The sequence below is a fragment of the Poeciliopsis prolifica genome, unplaced genomic scaffold, assembly GCF_027474105.1.
Source record: "Poeciliopsis prolifica strain line A6 unplaced genomic scaffold, Auburn_PproV2 SCAFFOLD016, whole genome shotgun sequence".
NCBI classification, from domain to species: Eukaryota; Metazoa; Chordata; class Actinopteri; order Cyprinodontiformes; family Poeciliidae; genus Poeciliopsis; species Poeciliopsis prolifica.
In genome coordinates, this window is record NW_026562391.1 from 2,557,100 (window position 1) to 2,582,169 (window position 25,070).

Sequence of the window (25,070 nt, forward strand, 5' to 3'; positions counted from 1 at the left end):
CGCACACTTGGGCCCCCTTTCTCGTATTTCAAGCATTTGTGCCATTTTGCTGTGAATCAGGCTGACCGTCGAGGAGCACATCTGGTTCTACGCTCGCCTGAAGGGTCTGCCCGAAGAGCAAGTGAAGGCTGAAATGGAACAGATCGTCAACGATGTCGGCCTGCCACACAAGCGAAAATCTCGCACCAGCACGCTGTCAGGTCGGTTCCTAGTTTCAGGTTTCTCTTAATTATTTTCAGCACTTCAATTGTTTGTTTTACGTACTTGATTAAATTTGGAGTGCATGCTTCTGACTTTGGTCTTTTTGTGCAGGTGGAATGCAGAGGAAGTTGTCTGTTGCGCTGGCGTTTGTCGGCGGCTCTAAGGTTGTCATTCTGGACGAGCCTACTGCTGGTGTCGATCCGTACGCACGCAGGGGAATCTGGGATCTGCTCCTCAAGTACAGACAAGGTAAATGAAACAAATGTTGTTTTTGTGTCATATATGTAAAAGTTGGCCAAAGGGCTTCAGTATGGCAGCGTTGTAATGAATAACTTTACGTTTTCATTCACTTTTTAGCCCGCACCATCATCCTTTCCACCCACCACATGGATGAGGCTGACATCCTGGGCGACCGTATTGCTATCATTTCCCATGGCAAGCTGTGCTGCGTGGGCTCCTCTCTTTTCCTGAAGACGCACCTCGGAACCGGCTACTACCTGACGCTGGTCAAGAGAGACTACGACCTGTCTCTACAGTCCTGCAGGAATTCTGCCAGCACTGTCTCATACATGAAAAAGACAGAGAAGGTAAGCGAAAATAAATTTTTATGCTTACTGGCATGCATTAAAAAAAACATAAAGATGGATTTATTAAGGTTTTTTACTCCCACTATTTTCAGGAGGACAGCGTATCAGAGAGCAGTTCGGATGCTGGCCTTGGCAGCGAACCTGAAAGTGAGACAACCACTATTGGTAAGAACTGGAAGCTTAATTTTCTCTACGAAAGTTCCAAAATGATATTCACCCACCTTTCTCTCTTTTTTTTCTGTTTGTCTTTTCCATTAGACGTCTCCCTCATCTCCAGTGTGATTTTCAAACACGTCTCAGAGGCTCGTCTGGTGGAAGATCTCGGGCATGAGCTCACCTACGTCTTGCCACACCAGTCGGCTAAAGACGGCGCCTTTGTTGAGCTTTTCCATGAGCTTGATGATCGACTTACTGACTTAGGAATCTCAAGCTACGGGATTTCTGACACCACCTTGGAAGAGGTTGGGGCTGCTTGTTTAACATAACTTTTTAATCCATTTTGGTCTAACATTCATTGAATCTCAAGCGAACCCTTAAATTGACTTTGTTTCTTTCGATGCGGCAGATTTTCCTGAAAGTGGCAGAAGATAGCGGTGTTGATTCTGTTGAGCTTTCAGGTGAGATTTACAATGTTTTAAATGCAGCAAATGCAAATGAAAACAAAAACAACAAACAAATTCAAGCACTGAGTAAATTGTAGCGTAAATTAAGCAAGTGCACTTTGGTGTTTTTGTAGACGGAGTCGTGCCAACCAGAACCCGACGGCGACACGCTTTTGGAGACCACCAGAGCTGCCTGAAACCCTTCACCGAGGATGACTTTGACTTCAATGACTCTGAAGGTGACCCAGGTAGAATTTAATTGCCCGCCACGCAGAGCAATGACAAATATTTCAGTTTTAATACTGAGGGGCATTGTGCATTTGAAAAATATGCAACAATCAGAAACATTGCACAGAAACTCTGGCAACCTGAGGCTCACGTGCTGCTGTTACAAAACTGTAACAGTTGCATGCTTTTAGCAGAAACTACAAGTGTCATTGCTGTTGCAAAACCGGAGAACACATTTATCTTGTTTGTACGTGTGCTGACAATGTGTCTTTTCTGTGCAGAATCTCGTGAGACTGACTGGCTCAGTGGAACAGATGGCAAAGGTTCATATCAGGTCAAAGGCTGGAGTCTGAAGAGACAGCAGTTTGTTGCGCTCCTGTGGAAACGGTTCCTCTATGCTCGCCGCTCTCGGAAAGGCTTTTTCGCTCAGGTGTGCTGTGATTAATGTTACATCCAAGAACTGGATGTCAAGTTATGGTGCTCTTATCATTAACACAACTTACTAAAATCATTATTTTACACCATCATAGAACCTTACCCTTTGTCCATTTTATTGCACTGAAGTTTAAATGCATTTTTCTGGTTTATGTTTTTCAGATTGTTCTGCCAGCAGTGTTTGTGTGCATTGCACTGGTGTTCAGCCTCATTGTTCCTCCGTTTGGGAAATACCCAAGTCTGGCTCTGCATCCCAGCATGTATGGAGAGCAGTTTACCTTTATCAGGTAGGGTGTCATTCCCATGTTATCAACCTCTGTCCTAATATCTAGCATTCTTTTGGAAAAATGTAAACCTTCTTTATGTGGGAGGCAAAAGAAAAATCTTTGGGAACCACTGATTTAAAGTGTTCCGTCTCTGCCTTTTCAGTAATGACATACCCGAAGAACCCCACAACAACAAACTGCTGGAAGCTTTGATGGACAAACCAGGATTTGGAACGCGATGCATGGAAGGAGAGCCCATACCGTAAGTAGAAAATAGTAACTATACATGAAGTTTATATATCCAGAAAATGTTAACTTCAGTAAAACAAAAATCAAAATGATGTAGTAATTAGAAAAGTTGAGCTACAGACTAAAATGCTGTTCTCTCTGCGTCCTCCAGGGACACTCCTTGTATTGAGGTGAAGGACGATTGGACGCTCCCTCAGGTTCCTCAAAGTGTCAGTGACATATTCAACAAAGGCAACTGGACCATGGAGAACCCGTCTCCACTGTGTGAATGCAGCTGTGAAGGCCGTAAGAGGATGCTGCCCGAGTGTCCCGCTGGGGCCGGTGGACTTCCACCGCCACAGGTCAGTAGGACCAACAAAATCCTGAACATTTTACTAGTTCAGGTCAATAAAGCTGAACACAGATTCAAGTATGGCAACAAAGTGCTACACACGCAAATTCAACTTGGCACACAGTAATGAAGTATCATGGTTTGTGTTTGTATCCAGATGATGATCAGTGATAAAGACACGCTGCAGAATTTGACTGGTAGAAACGTGTCGGACTACCTGGTCAAAACCTACGCTCAGATCATCGGCAAGAGGTAAAGACTCTTATCGTCCTTTTTTCTGATGTCGCATTTCTTACTTATAAGTTCTAGCCTTTCATTATATGGTTTCTCCTTCTACAGCTTGAACAACAAGATATGGGTCAACGAGTTCAGGTACATTCCAAGACATCATGCATCTTAAAAAAGAAAAAGAAGAAGAAGAAAACATTGATCTGAGTGCTTCTCTGCTATGAGCTGCACTGATGTAATATGTTTGCTCTTCTTAATAGATACGGTGGATTCTCTCTGGGCGCCCGAGGTTCCCATGTTGTGTCCCACACAGGTGATATTGATGAAGCTATTGTGCAACTGAGGCAACTCTTCAAACTTAAAGAGGTAAGAATTACATCCATGCAACAAAATAACTCTGGTTTATGATTGCAGAGTTGTAAATCTTGAAATTTAAGCAACCATATTACATATTTGCTAAAGATCACTCTCTCTGTCTCCTTTCCTTTCTGCCTCAACCATCCTTTAGGGAACGGCAGCCAATCGATTTTTCAGCAGTCTCTCTGGTTTTATCCAAGGATTGGACACAAAAAATAACGTTAAGGTTAGCAACTCTATATGTTTTTGTATTTCACACTTCCAATAGTGCTCTGTTTAAATAATTATTGGTCATAAACAGTTAATATCTTACATGCAGTGCATAATTCTTTGGTGTTTTATTTAGTATAAATCCATATTAGTTGGTTTTCGGAGGCTAAGCTGAGGGCTAGTCTGAGAGGGACCAAAAACATTTGTTGTCTTATAATATTGTCGTAGAAGTTTATTTATTCAAACTTTTTTTCATGTTAAGTTAAGTTGCGTTAAGTGAATGTTTACAACAAATCTGATGAATTTTACATAAGAAATGGCGGTTGAAGGTGGTCATTCATCAGTGATCTTCCTCTGTGAAATACTCATGCAAAGCATTTTCACTCCCAACAATAAATAAAAAGTAAAGACAAAAACATTTTACGAGTTCGAGTTAATACTGCTATTGATTCTTGCATCTTGTTACAACATGGTAAATGAAATAATTTGCCACTACAGGATTTAGGCCCCATTTATATGGAGTAGCTCTTCAGAGAAACTGTAATATTTTTGTCACAGCGCCATATAGAGGCCTGGCATGACAACTACAGCTGACTCAAGGCAGTGCTGTCAAAACGTGACACTTTTCCTCAATAAGCATTCGAAAATACCGACAGCTTCCAGTTGATGTTCTCATGTAAACGTAGAGGAGACTGAAAAGCTTAAGATATCTTGGAATATAATTTTAGAGCTACTTAAAAAATTCACCCAGTTTATCTCAAAGGCAATGGTTTAAATCCAAGTTTAAAATTTCCCCACCCCTTCCTTTAGATTTGGTTTAACAACAAGGGCTGGCACAGCATTGGTTCCTTCCTCAACGTGATGAACAACGCCATTCTGCGGTCGAGTCTCAAACCTGGTCAAGATCCGACGAAGTTTGGCATCACCGCTTACAACCATCCACTAAACCTCACCAAGGAGCAGCTCTCACAAGTTGCACTGTGAGCATCACGGTCAATTTGACATTTGAACGCAAGCGGAAATTTCTCCGTTCTACAATTCTTTCTTGTTGGGTTTTAGGATGACGACGTCTGTGGACGTGTTGGTGTCCATTTGCGTCATCTTCGCCATGTCCTTTGTCCCTGCCAGTTTTGTGGTCTTCCTCATCCAGGAAAGAGTAACAAAGGCCAAGCATATGCAGTTCATCAGTGGAGTGCAGCCCTTGCTCTACTGGCTGGCCAACTTTATTTGGGATATGGTGAGACATTACAAAGTCAACACCACTTGAGTGGCAAAGTATTCTAAGTGGAAATATTAAAAGATCCTCCTCTTCCTTTTCCTTCTCACAGTGTAACTACATTGTTCCAGCTACGCTAGTGATCATCATATTTGTCTGTTTCCAACAAGAAGCCTACGTTTCTTCCACCAATCTACCAGTACTGGCTCTGCTGCTTCTCCTCTATGGGTAAATTGGACAAACTCTCAATACTGAGGCTTTACACTTCAACCACATTCAATGATTTCATGTAAATTTATGTTTTGCTTCTTTTACCAGGTGGTCAATCACCCCTCTGATGTACCCAGCCTCTTTCTTCTTTAAGATCCCCAGCACTGCCTATGTAGTTCTAACCAGTGTCAACATACTGATTGGAATCAATGGCAGTGTGTCCACGTTTGTCCTAGAGTTGTTTGGAAGTAATGTGAGTAAATGTTGCGAGTTTCAGAGTTTCAAACTCTCTGATATTTTTAAAAAAGCATTAGGAAGTTAAATTGGCATTATTTGCATTCCTCTCTCAGGAGATCGGCGGTATCAATGACATCTTGAAGAATGTATTCCTCATCTTCCCTCACTTCTGCCTGGGTAGAGGGCTGATTGACATGGTGAAGAATCAAGCCATGGCTGATGCTTTGGAGAGATTTGGTGAGCCTTTACTTTGACCTGTTATCAATTTCATAGTCATATCATTAACTAGAACAAGAAAAGTTTCATGAAAGGCCATGTTAAAGAGACAAAATGTCTGTTATAGGTGAAAACCGGTTTCGCTCTCCTTTGGCATGGGACATGGTGGGAAAGAACCTGTTCGCCATGGCAATAGAGGGAGTTATTTTCTTCTGCATCACCGTCCTCATTCAGTACCGCTTCTGCTTTAAAGCCAGGTTGGTGAAACATGTCATCAGTCGAGTTACCCTACCACTTACCCAAACATCACAAATGAAAACATCAGTTGTGGGTTGATATTTCAGGCTCTGAAGATCAAGTCCCCTGAAATTTGAACTCTCCTATTTTAAAACCCCACAGATCCTCCACCGGCCACCTGAAACCAATTGGCGAAGAAGATGAAGACGTTGCCAGAGAGCGACAGAGGATCCTGAGCGGCGGTGGACAGTTGGACATTCTTGAGCTGAGGCAGCTCACCAAGATTTACAAGCGGAAACAGAAGCCGGCTGTGGACCGGCTGTGTGTTGGCATCCCTCCCGGAGAGGTATGCCCCAGTTTCCAGAAAATAATACAGAGGGACATGCAAGATTTTTTGTATTCTTTTATGAGATTAAGCAAGTGTGTTGAAATAGTCATAGCAGACATATTCAATGATAAACATTTTCCCTTGTAGTGTTTTGGTTTGCTTGGGGTTAACGGAGCAGGAAAGACCAGCACCTTCAAAATGTTGACTGGAGACTCAGATGTGACCAGCGGTGAGGCCTACTTAGCTGGCAAGAGGTATGAAATAAGACAAGCGTCCTTATTCCTTTTAAAACTAAAATGTCACGTGAAAACTTTGTAGACTAATGTTCTTGTGTGTTTTCTCTGCTTTCAGTGTAAACACAGAAATAAATGAGGTGCATCAGAACATGGGTTATTGTCCTCAGTTTGATGCCATCAATGACCTTCTGACTGGAAGAGAGCACCTCGAGTTCTACGCCATCTTGAGAGGAGTACCTGAGAAGGAAGTCTGCGAGGTCAGCAGCAACACACATCAGTGGTCTTTCATGTCCAACCTACTCCAATGACATGTATATCAAACAAAGAAAAATTCAACTTGTCCAAACATTAAGAAACTTTTTTTTTTCTTCCCCACTAGGTGGCAGAGTGGGGAATACGGAAACTGGGATTGATCAAGTATGTGGACAAAGCAGCAGGGAGTTATAGTGGGGGAAACATGAGGAAACTGTCCACTGCCATTGCACTCATAGGAGGACCACCTGTCGTGTTTTTGGTCAGTGAAACTACATGTTAAAGATGACAATGTTCACATTGATGCTCGCTGATGTATTGCACAGCATATTTCGCCTAAAACTTTGTTACCACTTTTGTAACAGGATGAACCAACAACAGGAATGGACCCTAAGGCACGTCGGGCCCTCTGGAACGCCATCCTGAGCATCATCAAAGAGGGACGGTCCGTGGTCCTCACGTCCCACAGGTCAGTCGAAGCATCTCTATGAACTAATGAATTCAATGAACAATTTCTGTAGTCTCCCTATGTCTGTGTATTGAGTACATGTTTTCTCTCGTGGTTTGTCACAGCATGGAGGAGTGTGAAGCACTCTGCACCAGAATGGCTATCATGGTGAACGGCAGGTTCCGCTGCCTGGGCAGTGTGCAGCACCTTAAAAATCGGTAGGCCTGCACAAATGAAACATTTCATTGCAAAAAATGTTCTTTTGGTAACAAAATAAGGGGTGAAACCTGTAAACCCAAAGTATTTTTTTTTTCACACTCAAATGTCTTTTTCTGCCGTTATTCACACTTAAAAAAAATAAATGTCTTCCACCAGGTTCGGAGACGGCTACACCATCATCTTGCGCGTGGCGGGGCCGGACCCGGACCTACGGCTGGTGATGGAGTTCATAGAGCGGGAATTGCCGGGGAGCACGTTGAAGGAGAAGCACCGCAACATGCTGCAGTACCAGCTCCCCTCTTCGCTCACCTCCCTCGCCCGAATCTTCTCCCTTCTCTCCAAAAACAAGGAGGCACTCAGCATAGAGGACTACTCTGTCTCTCAGACGACTTTAGACCAAGTAAGCAAGCAAACACAAAGTCAGTGGCGGTTCTTGCATTAAGGGGGCCCCACTGTCTACAATCGCCCAACCATGTTCAAAATTCTGATATTGGATAAAACACTGTGCACTGAGAGAAGCAATAGAAAACTTGTTCAAGTTCCATTTTTATCTTGTGCCTGTGCTGCTAACCCACACCTTTTTACTGACACCCTGAGTAACTCACTATAGAAACTGCCACTGTGAAAGATTCAAATTAGTCTAGCAATACCTAATTGTATATATTTTTTCTTTTCGCCTTCCTCAGGTGTTTGTTAATTTCGCCAAGGACCAAAGTGACGAGGACCACTTGAAAGACATCCACCTGAGCAAGCGAGATGCAGTCGTGGTGGACCTTTCTCAATTGAACTCTTTCCTCACAGACAGCAAGACAAGAGAGAGCTGCGTCTGATTTCTGAATCATGCGTCACCCTCTCTCCCTGCAAAAAACCAACGTGGACCACTGACTTGTGGGGGAGACGACCTATGGTCATTTTTTTATTTCTATTTTTTAGTCTTTTTTAATTGTCATCGTGTTTCAGTGAACCTGCGTCTCATCGCACAGCCTCCGATGGAGGCAACGACGGCAGGTTTCGTGACAGACGCTGAAACGATGAAAACTCAATGCAAATCAATGCAAGTCAAATAAACGTATATATTTAAGATTAGAAGGTAGCTGTGTAGAGGTAGGAGACTGGTGCTTCTCCTCTTCACGACGTGGACTGGAAGAAAGAAGACACTTGAAGTGACGGCAGGATCTGAGTTTTTCCGATCGACTGGAAAGTCCAGGTTTCTGACTGCAGAGATAAGAGACTTTGGTGGGGGATAACGCGAAACGAAATCTGGAAGGTTTTCGTCCCCATTCCGCGGAGCAGACGGCAGCAGTCTGCGGGACTGCCTGTAAGCAAGCGACAGCAGAGTTTATGACGTTGTAAAAGCAAAGTCATCGAGTCATTCACTGCCAGCTGTTGAAAGATGGACTGACTAATTTCTTTTTTTATTCAGGGTCAAACCTTTTCTCGATTTCTATTCGTTACCAAGCGTAGTTGTTTTATAATCCAAAAGATGGTTGAAGATAAGCATCTAACAATCCCATTTTAATCTCAAATGTGCAATCATCTGTGTTTTAACCTTTGCTAATCTGGAAAAAGAAAAATCCTTTCAGGGCAAGCATGGTTAAGTTGTTCCTCATGGTTGTCTAATAATTCAAACTGCTAACCTATGTGGGGTTTTTTTTTATGTATTTGGTGTCCTTAACATTGTCCAGCACAGTGCCTATTCTGGTGGAGCGTCAAGCTTGAGCACTCCATTAAAACAACAATGTATGTAGGCTGCCAAGGAATGTATAAGACCAATACCAACATGCAACAAAGCATACGGAAAATAGTTTTATTAGGTTATTGTGAAATGATGTGTGTGTGTGTTTTTTTTTTTTTTTAACTGGTGTCCTTCATTGTCAGAGTCAAAACAAAATATAGTGGTTCTCTTATGTCTGGTTAAGATGTGCACTCTGCTCGTCTGGCTTTACTCATCCTGCCCTCTCTTTTTTTCTTTTTTGCACGGCCACAAGGTGGAGTCATCAGCAGCTCTATTTGTGTGAACCTTATATCTGAAATATGTAAACGTTTTTGGTTGTGGCCTTCGAGAGGGCATGATGGGAGCACTTCAGATCTGAGCCTGTGCTGCATGGATAATATGTACATTTGCAATTTTGTGACGTTAACACTGGAGTGAACTAACCGTCTGTGTGCCAAACAACGCTGAAGGAAGCGAGTGTTTTATAACGTTTATCCATCAGATCAGTTTGAAATATATTCCTCTTTCTGTTATCAGCTGGGGTTGTTGTAAAAAAAAAAAAAAAAAAAAAGTGTGCACTCTCCTTCTTTTCTTAACGAGACTGCAAGTTACATTCATCCTGTGGAAAAATTGCCAAAGTCTGCCCACATCTATTAACTGCAACCGAAGATGAGACAATAGTTTTTAGCAGCTAAACAACCAGCCAGACTAAAAACGAGGACCATGTAAATTAAAATTGTGCTTTTAATACTTTATAGTTAAAAAAAATAAGAATCATCCAGGATTTTAACTGATAGTGGATTGTGATTACAGGTGCTCTGTCTTGTATAAAATCTGGAAAGGGGTTTCAATTATCTCTGGGATCCGCTAACTACAAACTGAGGATTTTATCCTCTTTTTTTTTTTTTTTGAAACCCCCGGTTTTTTAAAAGAATTTGAGCACTTTACAGGCTTAGCAGGCATTTGTTTCCAATTTTTTTTAGACGTACAGATGTAAAAAATAAATAAAAAAAAAATCTCTCCACTGGAAAGCAGACACGAAAAACAACAAAGCTACGCCAACGCAGTGAAATGTTTGCTAGAAACTTGAAGTAGAGAACAAAGGCTTGTGTATTTAAGAGAAATGTGATGAAAATAAGTAAAGAAGTTGAGAAGTAGAAATAGTTGTGAGAAATGCAGGACAGAATGAGGGTGGTGATTCTTCTCTTTTCATTCTCAATATTATTCTTTGTTTACATTTTTAAGTATTACAGCTGTTTGAGTCTGTTACCCATTGTGAATAGTTATTCTTTACATTAATAAAAAAAAAACATGTTTTGAAAACAAATGTCTCCTGACTGTATTATTGTTTATTTTATTCACTTGGTGTTTGTGTACAGTTTGCATTGCACATCAAAATTTTTCTCAGTAGTTATATTTTCAGTCAGATTTCTGATATAAAACTGACATAAGCATCTTCGTAACAACGCATTTAATCCACACATACAAAAAGTGTAAATCAGTCCTTGAATTAAGTTAAATAAAATGGAAAAGCACAAGAAATAACTGTTTTAAATACTTAGGACACTTCTTGTTGCTTATGACAGCTTCTAGACATTTTCTATATGGAGGATATTGCATTTTTTTAATTGCCGGACAATCAAAAAAGCTGTTTGAGGTAAACTTTAAATTAATTTCAAACAATGTTGCACTTGTGGCCTAACGGGCATTCAGGAGTTGCTGCAGTTTAAACAATTTTAAAAGATGTAAATGAGATTGCGAACAGTAGTGTGAACAAGATTCACATCATGTTTTAGTTGTGCTTAAGCATATTCTCCCTTAGCAGTTACTGTTCTGTAAATTGGATTTGTACATCAATATATTGCTAGATGAGGAAGTGAAATCAATAACCCATAAAGTGCTGCAATTTTTAAGTAATTTCAGAGTATAGTTTTACAATTGTTGAAAGTAAAATTATTATTAATGTTTCAGCAATTTTTAAAAAAGTTTTTATTGAACAGATGGGATCTTAGAAATAAGACTTAATTTGAACACACATGCATACTTGTATATGTGGCATTATCTGACCTTTCCCCAAACAGGTCTGGAGGTGGTTTAAATGGACTACCTACAGCAATGGGAAGTAGCAAAAAACACTGCAAAAATGTTTTTAACTTGCCTTAGATGTCAGATAGAAAATTCCGATTAAAAAATCCCCATATGCATTTTTCAATTCGTCTTTGTTTCAGTCATATGAAATCTGCAGTTATAACCTGCCGAGAAACCACAACTGCTCTGCAGAAATGTTTAGTTTTGTGCCGTGAAAATGCACAAAGGTCATGGTACTTTATTATATTGCTAAATGTGTTACGAAATGTTTTTAATAAAAAGTAACTATATCTGACAATCTCAGGATTTATGAAGCTTTCTGGGACTTCTAATAATACTCTGTCCTTCGCCCAGAGCCTCTCTAGTTAAATGTTCTACTTTTGTTCTTGCCATCTGTCACTATATTGGTCTATTCTATTTATGCCTCCATCTGTCCTTCTGTAAAATCCTTTATTTTATCTGTGAAGGTGCTATACATATAACCTTTATTTACTTATTAACATCTCTTCAGCCTCTTACTTGTTAACCTCGCATACAGCATAAAATGCATAATACAGAGAAAAGCGACCGGAAGGTCACAAGATTGATGATGACATTTAGACTTTATTACAATGTGACAAGATGAGATATAATTTTTCCAGTTTGCTTCATAGTATTGATTTTATCAACCGCACGGATCAGCAGCGTCCCTCCCTGACGAACATGATGTCCTCTCTGGTTTTCATGAGGAGAGAATTGAGACATGGCATTGCTGTGATTCACTCATTCAGATGCAATGTCATTTATACTACCAAACAAAACATAGTAACTAATTTTTCTGAACAATTAAAAGTTATTTTTCTTAAGCTTAAAATGTATCTAAGGCGAACGCTTGTGTGAAGGCAGGATAAGATTTGCTAGTTTTTCAATCGTTGTAGGAAAACACTGTAGAAAAACCTTCCTGTCCCTCTCAATGTTTGATTCACACGTATTCTGTTGTATTTCTAAAGACAAATACGACAGAGAGATTTCTTTACACTTAAATATATAAACTCAACAATTGTTTTTTCATCCTTTTTGTCATGAGTTAAACCCAAACATCCAAACTTTTTTCTTTAAACACAATATACATTCTTCTGTCAAATATTTTTTTACAAATCTGTCTTAATCTGTGCAAGAGAGCCCTGCCTTTCTGCCAAGATAATTCATCTTATTTTGCAGGTGTGACATTTAAAGATGCTGATGAGACAGCATGAGTGCACACCATGTGCTTTAGGCCGGCCTCAATAAGAGGACATTCTGAAATGTGCAGATTTCTTTCACTGCAGAGTACTGAAAGGTCAGACAACTACTCAGTACCTACCTTTCCAGTGCAAATGTGTGCAAAACCTTTTTTGATATTCTGTAAATGTAAAAGAACACACACCTACACACGCTCACACACACCAATCATCTTGTGATTAATTCATTGTCTTCACAAAACCATCAGGAAAGCAGAAGTATTTTACGGAGCCGGACTTCTAAACATGCAGAGCAGCCTGTCACTTTTAAGGACAGCACTCTGGGTGACAGGAATTAGTATCAAACCAGTCAATGTTAACACTTTTCGGCTCAGTTAAAACAAATATATAAAAATTCCCTTCTCACCCACCGCGGGTGATTCCCTCCAGCTCGGGTCCTCTACCAGAGGCTGGAGCTTGAGGGTCCTGCAGTATCTTGGCTGTGCCAAGGACTGCACATTTCTGGACTGAGATGTCTGATGTTGTTCCTGGGATCTGTTGTAGCCACTGCTCCAGTTTGGGGGTTACTGCCCCGAGGGCCCCGATGACCACAGGCACCACTGTGGTCTTCACCTTCCAGGCCCTCTCCAGTTCTTCCCTGAGGCCCTGGTATTTCTCCAGTTTCTCGTGCTCCTTTTTCCTGATGTTGCAGTCGCTTGGTATTGCTACATCTACCACAACGGCTTTCCTCTGATGTTTATCCACTACGACAATCTCTGGTTGGTTCGCCATTACCATTCTGTCTGTCTGGATCTGGAAGTCCCACAGGATCTTAGCTCTGGTGTTCTCCACCACCTTTGGGGGTGTTTCCCACTTTGATCTCGGGGTTTCCAGTCCATATTCTACACAGATGTTTCTGTACACTATGCCTGCCACTTGGTTATGTCGTTCCATGTACGCTTTCCCTGCCAGTATCTTGCACCCTGCTGTGATGTGCTGGACTGTCTCAGGGGCCTCCTTGCACAACCTACACCTTGGGTCTTGTCTGGTGTGGTAGATCTGGGCCTCTATTGCTCTGGTGTTTAGGGCCTGTTCCTGGCGGCCAGGATGAGGGCCTCTGTGCTGTCCTTGAGTCCAGCTTTTTCCAGCCATTGGTAGGATTTACTGATATCAGCCACTTGGGTTATTTGCTGGTGGTACATCCCATGTAAGGCAAGGCAACTTTATTTATATAGCACCTTTCAGCCAAAGACAACTCAAAGTGCTTGTACAAGAAAAATAAGGAATACATGCTGTTAGAAAAATAAAATAAATAAAATAAAATATAATATAGACAAAGTAAACATTAAAATTGTAATTATAGTAAATGAGTGGGATTAAAAATTTAAGAATAGACAACTTCAAATAAGAAGGTTTTTAACATTGTTTTAAATAAACTCAAGGTAGGCACAGACTTACAATGAGCAGGAAGTTTATTCCATAGTGTTGGAGCATAAAAACTAAAAGCTGCTTCTCCGTGTTTACTTCTGACTCTCGGTATAGTTAATAGGTTTGAGTCTGATGATCTTAACGGTCTGAGTGGTACGTAGGGTTGCAGAAGACCGGAAATGTAGTTTGGATTTCTATTATGAAGTGCTTTATAAACTATTAAGGAAATTTTAAAGTCAATTCTTTGAGCAACAGGCAGCCAATGCAGAGATCTGAGAACTGGACTCATGTGCTGATCTCTTTTTGTGTTAATAAGGACACTTGCAGCAGCATTCTGGAGGAGCTGAAGCTGTCTTAATGACACCATCATGTCCTCCCATGATGGTATCTCTGGCACCTTAACCTCCGTTCCCTGTTGTCTGAGACATTCACTGAGCACATTGTCTGTTGAGGCTTTGTCCCTGATGTATTTATGGATCTTAGTTGTTTCGTCCTGGACAGTGGTTCTCACACTCATTAGTCCTCTGCCTCCGTCCTTGCGGCTCGTGTACAGTCTCAGGGTGCTGGATTTGGGATGGAACCCTCCATGCATGGTTAGTAGTTTTCTGGTCTTAATATTTGTGGCTTTTATCTCCTCCTTTGGCCAGCTAATTATTCCAGCAGGGTATCTGATTACTGGCAAGGCATATCTGTTTATCGTACGGATTTTGTTCTTCCCATTGAGCTGGTTTCTCAGGATTTGCTCAGTAGACGCCCACTTCCACCAGGTGTTTGCTAATTGAATCTTCTGAAGGAGACGAGTGGAGGAGTGGTGGTGGAGGTTCTGCTCTATGAGGCTAAAGCTCAGCTTGGAGTTTCTGATGACATTTCAACATGAATGTTACAATGTTTCAGAAGTGGCGCTCGGTTCACCCAGGCGTTTTGCACAGCTGAGTGTTTGCCATGGGAGATTAAAGGATTTCTCTAACTTGCATGAAAGAATCAAAGCAAAACTCCAGGTATGATTTTGATGAGGGGAAATCATTCTAACATGATGTAAAGCTCAAAAAGGTTGATTTTAGACAATAATACTGTCCCTTCAATATTTATTTTCAAATGAACTAGTTCTACTGGCAGGTTTTTCAACAAAAAAGGGAAAACAATCTGTCAGTGTAACTTGTACTTTATCAATATTAAGACATTATTGACATAAAAGCAGCTCCTACATCTTGGAGAGAAGTTCCTTGTGATATAGTTTTATCAAGTGTAGTAAGATATTTGTACCATAACTACACAAAAATACTTGGTAAGATTTTTGTTTTTTCAGTGTATAATATGCATCATAGATTGTTTAATAATATTGAGAGAAAAACCAGAAGGTCACAGGTTGATCAAACGTAAGACTTTATTACAATGAGACAACGATGGATTTTTCTGGGCACCTCATGGTGTTGATTTGATAAACCATCCAGGTCAGCAGTGTCCATCTTTGGAGATCGAGATTTTCTCTTTGGTTTTACTGAGGAGAGAATTGTGACATGATATAGCAGTGATTCAGTGGCAAATGGTATTTTTGGCAATTAATAAAACAAATAGGTGATTTTTTTTCTGGACTATTAGAAGTCAAAATGTGTCTAAGGTGAAAACTTTGATCAAAAAAGACAAGTGTCAGCTGAGTCGACTCACTGCATCTCCTTGCAGAGGAGACACTCATTTCCATAAGTCTGACCATTGCTTCCACACACAGGGCGCACACTTAATGTGCATACAAATATCTCTGGATCAGGACATTCAGCCTGTTGGACATATAAAAACTCAGCATTACATAAAAGTCTGCTTAATAATAGTAAGTTTTATTCGTAGAGGAAAAAAAATATTTGATTTTGAAATTCATATCACCTTTCTTGATCCAGACATGCCTGCAGCAATGTTTTAAAAACAAAAAGCAAATCCATTTTTATAATCCAACTTACATTTAACCATATTGACTCAAAGTTGGTATATCTAGCTTTAGATTACTACTTTTACCCATTAGTATCAGTACCAATACAACTGCAAGGTGTCTATTATACATTCAAAACACAATTTAGATAATTTAATGTTTTTATGCAGTGAACAGCGGAGAAATAAAACTATTTATTGTAAAATAAAGAATAAAATTAAAAATTAAAAACTACTTCGAAAAAATACCTTCCAAAAAAATTAAACAAGAATTTTTATTTTTAATTTTTACCTGCTGCAACACAAATGACCAGAAGCCCCAGCCAAAGTCTTCCAGTCATGGTGTTCGTTGATGAATAACTGAGTGGACCGATCGGTGGGTGTATATATACAGGTCTACTGTCAGTCACCGCCTCTGATTATATGTAGCTGTTTGCTGGGAGTGAGCAACGCAGGGACTCCCTGATCCACACCTCCAGGGACGTCAGAATGTAATTTAGTCTGGATGATTGCAAAAAAGTTAAGGGAATAGTAGAAGGGAGAACAGCAGATGGTTAAGAGAACTCAACCAAGAAACTCATCTGGCCATGATGCCAACGCAAGTAGGAGTTTGCCTAGTAACTGTTAGCTTGATGGGATGAGCACGTGTTTTGTCCGCTGTCATCATTGAGTCCTTGGGCAAGACGTTTCACCAACCTTGTCTGCTGTTGGTGGTCAGAGGGACCAGTGGCACCAGTCAGACTAACTTAGCAACAATCCAGTAGATTGCTACCATCAGTGTGTAAACAGGTGAATGTAGTGTGAAGTGCTTTCATCTTGATAAATCAGCCACAGGCCGTTTATCAATAACAAAACTATAAGTTCCTTGTAATACAATAAACAGATGGCAACCACAAAGAGACCACTAGGAAGGAGCAAGAGACGAGACGAGAACCTGCAACGAGTCGAGCAAATGTTTAGAAGTCAGCGAAATCGCAAGAGCAAGAGTAAGGTCCAGGTAACTGGTATGTCATACTGGTGATGAGTTGCCCAAAGAATGAAATATATACCTGTGATGTTAAACATGAATGGTATTCAGCACTGCACCCAAATCCAGTATCCACAGGCTATCCACTAATAACACAGGAGGCGAACGAACGCAAGACCCGTTGCGGGGTAACAAAACCTATCGCTAGAGAATGCAATACTTTGCGATGTTGCACAAAATAACAAAAAAATCCCTTATGTCCCCTACAGGTCTCTGTAATATATATCAAATATGACTTAAGAGAAATTTGACTATTTGTCTTGAAATTCAGCTTCTGTCTCTTTAAAAACTCCTGCTCTTTCTGAAACTCCGCCTTCAGGAAGTCATCACAACGTTGCTCCCCTATCAGCCCTTCAATAACATTTTCCAGTGTTTCACTAGCAGGTCGCTTATAATGAGCTCAGTAGACGCCCACTTCCACCAGGTGTTTGTAATTGAATCTTCTGAAGGAGACGAGTGGAGGAGTGGTGGTGGAGGTTCTGCTCTATGAGGCTGAAGCTCAGCTTGGAGTTTCTGATGACATTTCAACATGAATGTTACAATGTTTCAGAAGTGGCGCTCGGTTCACCCAGGCGTTTTGGACAGCTGAGTGTTTGCCATGGGAGATTAAAGGATTTCTCTAACTTGCATGAAAGAATCAAAGCAAAACTCCAGGTATGATTTTGATGAGGGGAAATCATTCTAACATGATGTAAAGCTCAAAAAGGTTGATTTTAGACAATAATACTGTCCCTTCAATATTTATTTTCAAATGAACTAGTTCTACTGGCAGGTTTTTCAACAAAAAAGGGAAAACAATCTGTCAGTGTAACTTGTACTTTATCAATATTAAGACATTATTGACTTAAAAGCAGCTCCTACATTCTAGAAAGAAGTTCCTTGTGATATAGTTTTATCAAGTGTAGTAAGATATTTGTACCATAACTACACAAAAATACTTGGTAAGATTTTTGTTTTTTCAGTGTATAATATGCATCATAAATTGTTAAATAATATTGAGAGAAAAACCAGAAGGTCAGAGCTGATCAATCTTAAGACTTTATTACAATGAGACAACAATGGATTTTTCTGGGTTGCCTCATGGTGTTGATTTGATCAACCATACAAGTCAGCAGGCTCCTTGTCTTTTGACCAAGATGTTCTTCTTGGATTCACTGAGGAGAGAATTGTGACATAGTTGCAATTCAGTCATTCAACTCAGATATTATTCATAGCAACAAATAATTTTTTTTTTTTTAAAGTCATTTTTCTGGACAATAAAAAGTGAAAATGTGTCTCAGGTGAAAAGTTATGTCAAGGAAAGATAGGAATTCATACTTTCTATTTCATTCTCTAAAGAATAAAAACACTCAATGATTGATTTGCACTTTTTTCTGTATTTCTAAAGTGAAAAGGAGAGATCTTTTTGTATAAACAGATTTCAATGTCACGTGGGGTGACCACTGGGTTGGGACAAAAGTATTTTATTTTCCAAAGAATCAGGTCAGCTGACTTAAAATTAACACGTGAATCATGTTTGTGCAACTGCTGAGTTTACTCACTGGATCTCCTTGCAGAGGAGACACTCATTGCCATAAGTCAGTCCATTACTTGCACACACAAGGTTCATATTCGTATTGCATTGCCAAATCTCAAGATCAGCACAAACAGCCTGTTGGACACATGTAAAATGCAACATTACTTAAAATTCTGCTCAAACATAATCATGTTTACTCAAATTTTAGATGAATATTTCATTCTAAAGTTCATGTCACCTTTCTTGCTGATTCAGCCTTGCCTGCAGCAATTTTAGGAAGAAACAAAACAAGTTTACCTTTATAATCCAACTTAAATATAACCATGTTGACTTCACAGTTGATATAACCAGCTTTAGAGGACTACTTTCAGCCTGGAGTACAATTCTTTCTGTAAGGTGTCTATTATGCATTCAAATAAGAATTTAGATAATTTAACATGTGTATTACTATCATAGGACAACACCATAATACAGTGATTTACATAAATGTTTAAAAATCTACTATGTAAAAAAATTTAATAATGAAAAAAAATCTACATTGAAAAAATACCTTCAAAGCAAGTTAAACAAGAAGATAGTTAATATTTTTACCTGCTGCAACACAGATGACCAGAAGCCCCAGCCAAAGTCTTCCAGTCATGGTGTTCGTTGATGAATAACTAAGTGGACCGATCGGTGGGTGTATATATACAGGTCTACTGTCAGTCACCGCCTCTGATTATATGTAGCTGTTTGCTGGGAGTGAGCAACACAGGGACTCCCTGATCCACACCTCCAGGGACGTCAGAATGTAATTTAGTCTGGATGATTGCAAAAAAGTTAAGGGAATAGTAGAAGGGAGAACAGCAGATGGTTAAGAGAACTAAACCAAGAAACTCATCTGGTCATGATGCCAACGCAAGTAGGAGTTTGCCTAGTAACTGTTAGCTTGATGGGATGAGCACGTGTTTTGTCCGCTGTCATCATTGTGTCCTTGGGCAAGACGTTTCACCAACCTTGTCTGCTGTTGGTGGTCAGAAGGACCAGTGGCACCAGTCAGACTAACTTAGCAACAATCCAGTAGATTGCTACCATCAGTGTGTAAACAGGTGAATGTAGTATGAAGTGCTTTGGGATCCTTTCAACTTGATAAATCAACCACAGGCCATTTACCAATTACCAAAACTATAAGTTCCTTGTAATACAATAAACAGATGGCAACCACAAAGAGACCACTAGGAAGGAGCAAGAGACGAGACGAGAACCTGCAACGAGTCGAGCAAATGTTTAGAAGTCAGCGAAATCGCAAGAGCAAGAGTAAGGTCCAGGTAACTGGTATGCCATACTGGTGATGAGTTGCCCAAAGAATGAAATTTAGACCTGTGATGTTAAACATGAATGGTATTCAGCACTGCACCCAAATCCAGTATCCACAGGCTATCCACTAATAACACAGGAGGCGAACGAACGCAAGACCCGTTGCGGGGTAACAAAACCTATTGCTAGAGAATGCAATACTTTGCGATGTTGCACAAAATAACAGAACATCCCTTATGTCCCCTACAGGTCTCTGTAATATATATCAAATATGACTTAAGAGAAATTTGACTTCTTTGTCTTGAAATTCAGCTTCTGTCTTTTTAAAAACTCCTGCTCTTTCTGAAACTCCGCCTTCAGGAAGTCATCACAACGTTGCTCCCCTATCAGCCCTTCAATAACATTTTCCCAGTGTTTCACTAGCAGGTCGCTTATAATGAGCTCAGTAGACGCCCACTTCCACCAGGTGTTTGTAATTGAATCTTCTGAAGGAGACGAGTGGAGGAGTGGTGGTGGAGGTTCTGCTCTATGAGGCTGAAGCTCAGCTTGGAGTTTCTGATGACATTTCAACATGAATGTTACAATGTTTCAGAAGTGGCGCTCGGTTCTGTTGTGAATCTGGAGGTGCGCCTTCAGCTTCTCCTCCAGGGGGCGTCGTGACACTGCGTGGGGGCGTGACTGGTGGTTTTTTCCTGCACACCTGTGGCCACTTACTTCATCGGGAGGAGTACTTCTGGAAGATCACGCCAACACTCCAGTGTCAGAGTGTTGCTCGCCTATGGTAGAACCTGTGCTAAGTTAACCTCAGACCAACCAGATCTGGTTCCTACCGCTTTCCTGTCATCCGCCTTCAGGTCCTGTTTTCCGTGTTCTCCTGGCAGTCTGTTCCACCTGGATTCTCGTTGGCCAGGAGATTCATCGAGACGTGAGCTCTGATCCTCCCTGTGGCTCCTGAGAACCGCTTCTCCAATCCGCCTTCCTGCGACGCCGCCGCCTGTTCCTCCCTGCAACCCTCACTGTCACATTTTTGTTGTTGCAATAAATCTCACTGCACTTACCTCTCCTCCTGAGTGTGTTCTGCGCATGTGGGTTCGCCGAGCTAATCAAAACATGACAGGTTCACCCAGGCGTTTTGCACAGCTGAGTGTTTGCCACGGGAGATTAAAGGTTTCTCTAACTTGCATGAAAGAATCAAAGCAAAAACTCCAGGTATGATTTTGATGAGGGGAAATCATTCTAACATGATGTAAAGCTCAAAAAGGTTGATTTTAGACAATGATAGTGTCCCTTCAATATTTATTTTCAAATGAACTAGTTCTACTGGCAGGTTTTTCAACAAAAAAGGGAAAACAATCTGTCAGTGTAACTTGTACTTTATCAATATTAAGACATTATTGACTTAAAAGCAGCTCCTACATCTTGGAGAGAAGTTCCTTGTGACAGTTTTGTCAAGTGTAGTAAGATATTTGTACCATAACTACACAAAATACTTGGTAAGATCTTTATTTTTTTCAGTGTTGTGAATATAATATGCATCATAAATTGTTGCATTATATTGAGAGAAAAACCAGAAGGTCACAGGTTGATCACATTTAGATTTTATTACAATGAGACAACGATGGATTTTTCTGGGTTGCCTCATGGTGTTGATTTGATCAATCATTCAAGTGAGCAGGGTTCGTCTTTGGCGACCGAGATGCTCTTCTTGGTTTCACTGAGGAGAGAATTGTGACATGACATAAAGCGATTCAGTCATTCGACTCAGATATTATTTATAGCAACAAATAAAATAAAGCAAGTAATTTTTCTGGGCAATTCAGTCGAAATGTGTCTCAGGTGAAAACTTGTGTCAAGAAAAGACAAGAATCTCTTTTTTTACTTTATTCTCTAAAAAATAAAACATTCAATGGTTGATTCTCACTTTTTTTTTTTACTGTATTTTTACATAAAAAGACTGGCGACATCATTTTGTATGAAGAACTTTCAATGTCACATTGAATAAACCAGTAGGTTGGGACTAAAGCATTTTATATTTCAAAGTTTAGGTGACTTAAAATAATTAAGTGAATCATTGAGTGTGGAGCAGCTGAGTGTACTCACCCCATTTCCTTGCAGAGGAGACACTCATTGGGATAAGTGATTCCATCGCTGCCACATACGGGGCGTATTGTGTATGTACATTCCCAAAAATTATCAAGGAAACAATCAGCCTGTTGGAGACACAAAAAAAGCAACATTACTTAAGTTCTGCTCTAACACAATACGTTTTGTTCAAACATGAGATAAATATTTATTCTAAAATTCATATCACCTTTCTTGATTCAGCCTCGCCTGCAGCAATTTTAGAAAAAAAAAGAAAGCAAATTTACTTTTATAATCCAACTTACATTTAACCATGTCAACTTCAAGTTGATATAACCAGCATTAGATGACTACTTTCAGCCCTGAGTGTCAGTATTAATCAAGAGGTAAGGTGCCTATTATGAATTCAAAAGACAATTTAGACCATTTAATGTGTATTTTTATCATACGACTTCACAATAATGCAGTGATCAGTATAAACAGTTAAAAATATTATTTGTAAAATAAAGAAACAACTTTGAAAAAATACCTTCAAAGCAAGTTAAACAAGAAGATAGTTAATATTTTTACCCGCTGCAACACAGATGATCAGAAGCCCCAGCCAAAGTCTTCCAGTCATGGTGTTCGTTGATGAATAACTAAGTGGACCGATCGGTGGGAGTATATATACAGGTCTACTGTCAGTCACCGCCTCTGATTATATGTAGCTGTTTGCTGGGAGTGAGCAACGCAGGGACTCCCTGATCCACACCTCCAGGGACGTCAGAACGTAATTTAGTCTGGATGATTGCAAAAAAGTTAAGGGAATAGTAGAAGGGAGAACAGCAGATGGTTAAGAGAACTCAACCAAGAAACTCATCTGCCCATGATGCCAACGCAAGTAGGAGTTTGCCTCGTAATTTGTGGCTTCATGGGTTGAGCACGTGTTTTGTCCGCTGTCATCATTGAGTCCTTGGGCAAGACGTTTCACCAACCTTGTCAGACTACCTTAGCAACAATCCAGTAGATTGCTACCATCAGTGTGTAAACAGGTGAATGTAGTGTGAAGTGCTTTGGGATCCTTTCAACTTGATAAATCAACCACAGGCCATTTACCAATTACCAAAACTATAAGTTCCTTGTAATACAATAAACAGATGGCAACACCAAAGAGACCACTAGGAAGGAGCAAGAGACGAGACGAGAACCTGCAACGAGTCGAGCAAATGTTTAGAAGTCAGCGAAATCGCAAGAGCAGGAGGAAGGGCCAGGTAACTGGTATGTCATACTGGTAATGAGTTGCCCAAAGAATGAAATTTAGACCTGTGATGTTAAACATGAATGGTATTCAGCACTGCACCCAAATCCAGTATCCACAGGCTATCCACTAATAACACAGGAGGCGAACGAACGCAAGACCCGTTGCGGGGTAACAAAACCTATTGCTAGAGAATGCAATACTTTGCGATGTTGCACAAAATAACAGAACATCCCTTATGTCCCCTACAGGTCTCTGTAATATATATCAAATATGACTTAAGAGAAATTTGACTATTTTGTCTCTAAATTCAGCTTCTGTCTCTTTAAAAACTCCTGCTCTTTCTGAAACTCCGCCTTCAGGAAGTCATCACAACGTTGCTCCCCTATCAGCCCTTCAATAACATTTTCCCAGTGTTTCACTAGCAGGTCGCTTATAATGAGCTCAGTAGACGCCCACTTCCACCAGGTGTTTGTAATTGAATCTTCTGAAGGAGACGAGTGGAGGAGTGGTGGTGGAGGTTCTGCTCTATGAGGCTGAAGCTCAGCTTGGAGTTTCTGATGACATTTCAACATGAATGTTACAATGTTTCAGAAGTGGTGCTCGGTTCACCCAGGCGTTTTGCACAGCTGAGTGTTTGCCACTGGAGATTAAAGGATTTCTCTAACTTGCATGAAAGAATCAAAGCAAAACTCCAGGTATGATTTTGATGAGGGGAAATCATTCTAACATGATGTAAAGCTCAAAAAGGTTGATTTTAGACAATGATAGTGTCCCTTCAATATTCATTTTAAAAAGTACTAGTGGCACTGGTGGTTTGTAAAAAATATCTGATTAACCAAAACTCTTTCAGTGTAACTTGTACTTTATCAATATGAAGACATTATTGACTTAAAAGCAGCTCCTACATCTTGGATAGAAGTTCCTTGTGACATAGTTTTATCAAGTGTAGTAAGATATTTGTACTAGAACTACACAAAAATACTTGGTAAGATCTTTATTTTTTCAGTGTATAATATGCATCATAAATTGTTAAATAATATTGAGAGAAAAACCAGAAGGTCACAGGTTGATCACACTTAGATTTTATTACAATGAGACAACGATGGATGTTTCTGGGTTGCCTCATGGTGTTGATTTGATCAATCATTCAAGTGAGCAGGGACCTCGTTTGATGACCAAGATGTTCTTGTCGAATTCCCTGAGGAGAGAATTGTGACATAGTTGCAATTCAGTCATTCAACTGATATTTATTTATGAAAACAAATGAAACAAAGTAAGTCATTTTTATGGACAATTCAAAGTCAAAATGTGTCTAAGGTGAAAACTCATGTCAAGGAAAGATAGGAATTCATACTTTTTATTACATTCTCTAAAGAATAAAAACACTCAATGATTGAGTTGCACTTTTTTGTTGTATTTCTAAAGTGAAAAGGAGAGATCTTTTTGTATAAACAGATTTCAATGTGACCACTGGGTTGGGACAAAAGTATTTTTTTTAATTTTCCAAAGAATCACCTAAGTGACTTAAGATTAATATGTGACTCATTGAGGGTCTAGTAGATGTGTGTACTCACCGGTTCTCCTTGCAGAGGATACACTCATTGGCATAAGTGACTCCATCACTGCCGCACACAGGGAGCCACATCTTTATGCATCCGAAGCGCTTTTCACCCGAACATTTAGGCTCTCTGGCCTGTGAAAAACGCAACATTACACAAAATTCTTCTGAATCATAGTTTTATTCATACATTTAACCGCTAATTTCACCTTATTCTTTCCCGGAGACCTCTTGTATGCAGCACCTACATAAAAAAGAAAGCAAGTGTCACTTTTATAATCCAAATTACATTTAATAATGTTGACTTCAAAGTTTATATAACCAGCTTTTGATCACTACTTTTATCCCTGATTATCAATATGAATTAAGCTATAAGGTGTCTATTATGCATTCAAAAAATGTGTAATTTTGGATGCTTTTTTTTTTCTTTATAGTAAGACCTAACCATAATGTAATGATCAGTATGAACAGTTAAAAATATCCTTTATAAAAAATCTAATTAAATATAAAGTAAAAAACAATTGAATCAAGAAGATATGTAATTTTTTTACCTGTTGCGATACAGATGATCAGAAGCCACAGCACAATAAGTCTTCCCTTCATGGTGGATAACTCAGAATAAGCAAGTATGCAGGCATATATATACAGGTCTACTATCAGTCACCGCCTCTGATTATATGTAGCTATTTGCTAGGAGTGAGCGACACAG

General features: G+C 39.9%; 5 protein-coding genes across 9 annotated transcripts in view; 1 reads left to right on the top strand and 4 right to left on the bottom strand.

Moving 5' to 3' along the window:
- The window catches only part of LOC129366813 (phospholipid-transporting ATPase ABCA1-like), a 36,334-nt gene extending 26,001 nt beyond the window's left edge, over positions 1–10,333 (top strand). For 2 of the 5 annotated variants that reach the window (XM_055040859.1, XM_055040860.1), the window contains exons 21-49: positions 61–200; positions 313–450; positions 559–788; positions 881–953; positions 1,047–1,249; positions 1,354–1,405; positions 1,525–1,638; positions 1,900–2,048; positions 2,216–2,340; positions 2,483–2,581; positions 2,720–2,909; positions 3,057–3,151; positions 3,239–3,271; positions 3,388–3,493; positions 3,636–3,710; positions 4,505–4,674; positions 4,754–4,931; positions 5,023–5,138; positions 5,229–5,373; positions 5,471–5,594; positions 5,701–5,830; positions 5,973–6,156; positions 6,286–6,392; positions 6,490–6,631; positions 6,754–6,888; positions 6,992–7,095; positions 7,200–7,292; positions 7,450–7,693; positions 7,980–10,333. In XM_055040859.1, coding sequence (XP_054896834.1) covers positions 61–200; positions 313–450; positions 559–788; positions 881–953; positions 1,047–1,249; positions 1,354–1,405; positions 1,525–1,638; positions 1,900–2,048; positions 2,216–2,340; positions 2,483–2,581; positions 2,720–2,909; positions 3,057–3,151; positions 3,239–3,271; positions 3,388–3,493; positions 3,636–3,710; positions 4,505–4,674; positions 4,754–4,931; positions 5,023–5,138; positions 5,229–5,373; positions 5,471–5,594; positions 5,701–5,830; positions 5,973–6,156; positions 6,286–6,392; positions 6,490–6,631; positions 6,754–6,888; positions 6,992–7,095; positions 7,200–7,292; positions 7,450–7,693; positions 7,980–8,123 — 3,838 coding nt within the window. In that variant the 3' untranslated portion in view covers positions 8,124–10,333. Of the gene's footprint in view, positions 1–60; positions 201–312; positions 451–558; positions 789–880; positions 1,250–1,353; positions 1,406–1,524; positions 1,639–1,899; positions 2,049–2,215; positions 2,341–2,482; positions 2,582–2,719; positions 2,910–3,056; positions 3,152–3,238; positions 3,272–3,387; positions 3,494–3,635; positions 3,711–4,504; positions 4,675–4,753; positions 4,932–5,022; positions 5,139–5,228; positions 5,374–5,470; positions 5,595–5,700; positions 5,831–5,972; positions 6,157–6,285; positions 6,393–6,489; positions 6,632–6,753; positions 6,889–6,991; positions 7,096–7,199; positions 7,293–7,449; positions 7,694–7,979 lie in introns of all 5 variants that reach the window. The other 3 variants (XM_055040857.1, XM_055040858.1, XM_055040861.1) reach the window with 2 other exon arrangements.
- A 4,755-nt stretch (positions 10,334–15,088) lies between these two features.
- LOC129367349 (serine protease inhibitor Kazal-type 1-like) lies at positions 15,089–16,366 on the bottom strand. The gene is made up of 4 exons (XM_055041720.1): positions 15,935–16,366; positions 15,601–15,620; positions 15,388–15,497; positions 15,089–15,220 (listed from the first exon to the last, which is right to left on the bottom strand). Exons 1-4 carry the CDS (start codon positions 15,981–15,983, stop codon positions 15,175–15,177), a joined length of 225 nt encoding a protein of 74 aa, XP_054897695.1. The 5' UTR covers positions 15,984–16,366; the 3' UTR covers positions 15,089–15,174.
- Positions 16,367–17,694: 1,328 nt separating this feature from the next.
- LOC129367348 (serine protease inhibitor Kazal-type 1-like) lies at positions 17,695–18,884 on the bottom strand. The gene is made up of 4 exons (XM_055041719.1): positions 18,777–18,884; positions 18,424–18,446; positions 18,211–18,320; positions 17,695–17,823 (listed from the first exon to the last, which is right to left on the bottom strand). Exons 1-4 carry the CDS (start codon positions 18,823–18,825, stop codon positions 17,778–17,780), a joined length of 228 nt encoding a protein of 75 aa, XP_054897694.1. The 5' UTR covers positions 18,826–18,884; the 3' UTR covers positions 17,695–17,777.
- A 2,183-nt stretch (positions 18,885–21,067) lies between these two features.
- On the bottom strand, positions 21,068–22,217 carry LOC129367347 (serine protease inhibitor Kazal-type 1-like). Its single transcript, XM_055041718.1, has 4 exons — positions 22,134–22,217; positions 21,793–21,812; positions 21,582–21,691; positions 21,068–21,195 (listed from the first exon to the last, which is right to left on the bottom strand). The coding sequence occupies exons 1-4, from the start codon at positions 22,180–22,182 to the stop codon at positions 21,141–21,143; spliced, it is 234 nt and encodes a 77-aa protein (XP_054897693.1). The 5' UTR covers positions 22,183–22,217; the 3' UTR covers positions 21,068–21,140.
- Positions 22,218–23,869: 1,652 nt separating this feature from the next.
- On the bottom strand, positions 23,870–24,984 carry LOC129367113 (serine protease inhibitor Kazal-type 1-like). Its single transcript, XM_055041382.1, has 4 exons — positions 24,913–24,984; positions 24,571–24,605; positions 24,378–24,496; positions 23,870–24,001 (listed from the first exon to the last, which is right to left on the bottom strand). Exons 1-4 carry the CDS (start codon positions 24,962–24,964, stop codon positions 23,947–23,949), a joined length of 261 nt encoding a protein of 86 aa, XP_054897357.1. The 5' UTR covers positions 24,965–24,984; the 3' UTR covers positions 23,870–23,946.
- Positions 24,985–25,070: the final 86 nt, after the last annotated feature.

Coding starts and splice junctions, on each gene's coding strand:
- LOC129367349 (XM_055041720.1), bottom strand. CDS start 15,983: ATGACTGGAAGACTTTGGCTGGGGCTTCTGGTCATTTGTGTTGCAGCA. Junction 15,621..15,934: donor GGTCATTTGTGTTGCAGCAG/GTAAAAATTAAA, acceptor ACATTGCTGCAG/GCATGTCTGGATCAAGAAAG. Junction 15,221..15,387: donor CTCCTCTGCAAGGAGATGCA/GTGAGTCGACTC, acceptor TTCTCTCCTCAG/TAAAACCAAAGAGAAAATCT.
- LOC129367348 (XM_055041719.1), bottom strand. CDS start 18,825: ATGACTGGAAGACTTTGGCTGGGGCTTCTGGTCATCTGTGTTGCAGCA. Junction 18,321..18,423: donor AGGCTGAATCAGCAAGAAAG/GTGACATGAACT, acceptor TGTGTCCAACAG/GCTGTTTGTGCTGATCTTGA. Junction 17,824..18,210: donor CTCCTCTGCAAGGAGATCCA/GTGAGTAAACTC, acceptor TTCTCTCCTCAG/TGAATCCAAGAAGAACATCT.
- LOC129367347 (XM_055041718.1), bottom strand. CDS start 22,182: ATGACTGGAAGACTTTGGCTGGGGCTTCTGATCATCTGTGTTGCAGCG. Junction 21,692..21,792: donor GCGAGGCTGAATCAAGAAAG/GTGATATGAATT, acceptor TGTCTCCAACAG/GCTGATTGTTTCCTTGATAA. Junction 21,196..21,581: donor CTCCTCTGCAAGGAAATGGG/GTGAGTACACTC, acceptor TTCTCTCCTCAG/TGAAACCAAGAAGAGCATCT.
- LOC129367113 (XM_055041382.1), bottom strand. CDS start 24,964: ATGAAGGGAAGACTTATTGTGCTGTGGCTTCTGATCATCTGTATCGCA. Junction 24,606..24,912: donor GATCATCTGTATCGCAACAG/GTAAAAAAATTA, acceptor TTTTTTATGTAG/GTGCTGCATACAAGAGGTCT. Junction 24,497..24,570: donor GGTCTCCGGGAAAGAATAAG/GTGAAATTAGCG, acceptor CGTTTTTCACAG/GCCAGAGAGCCTAAATGTTC.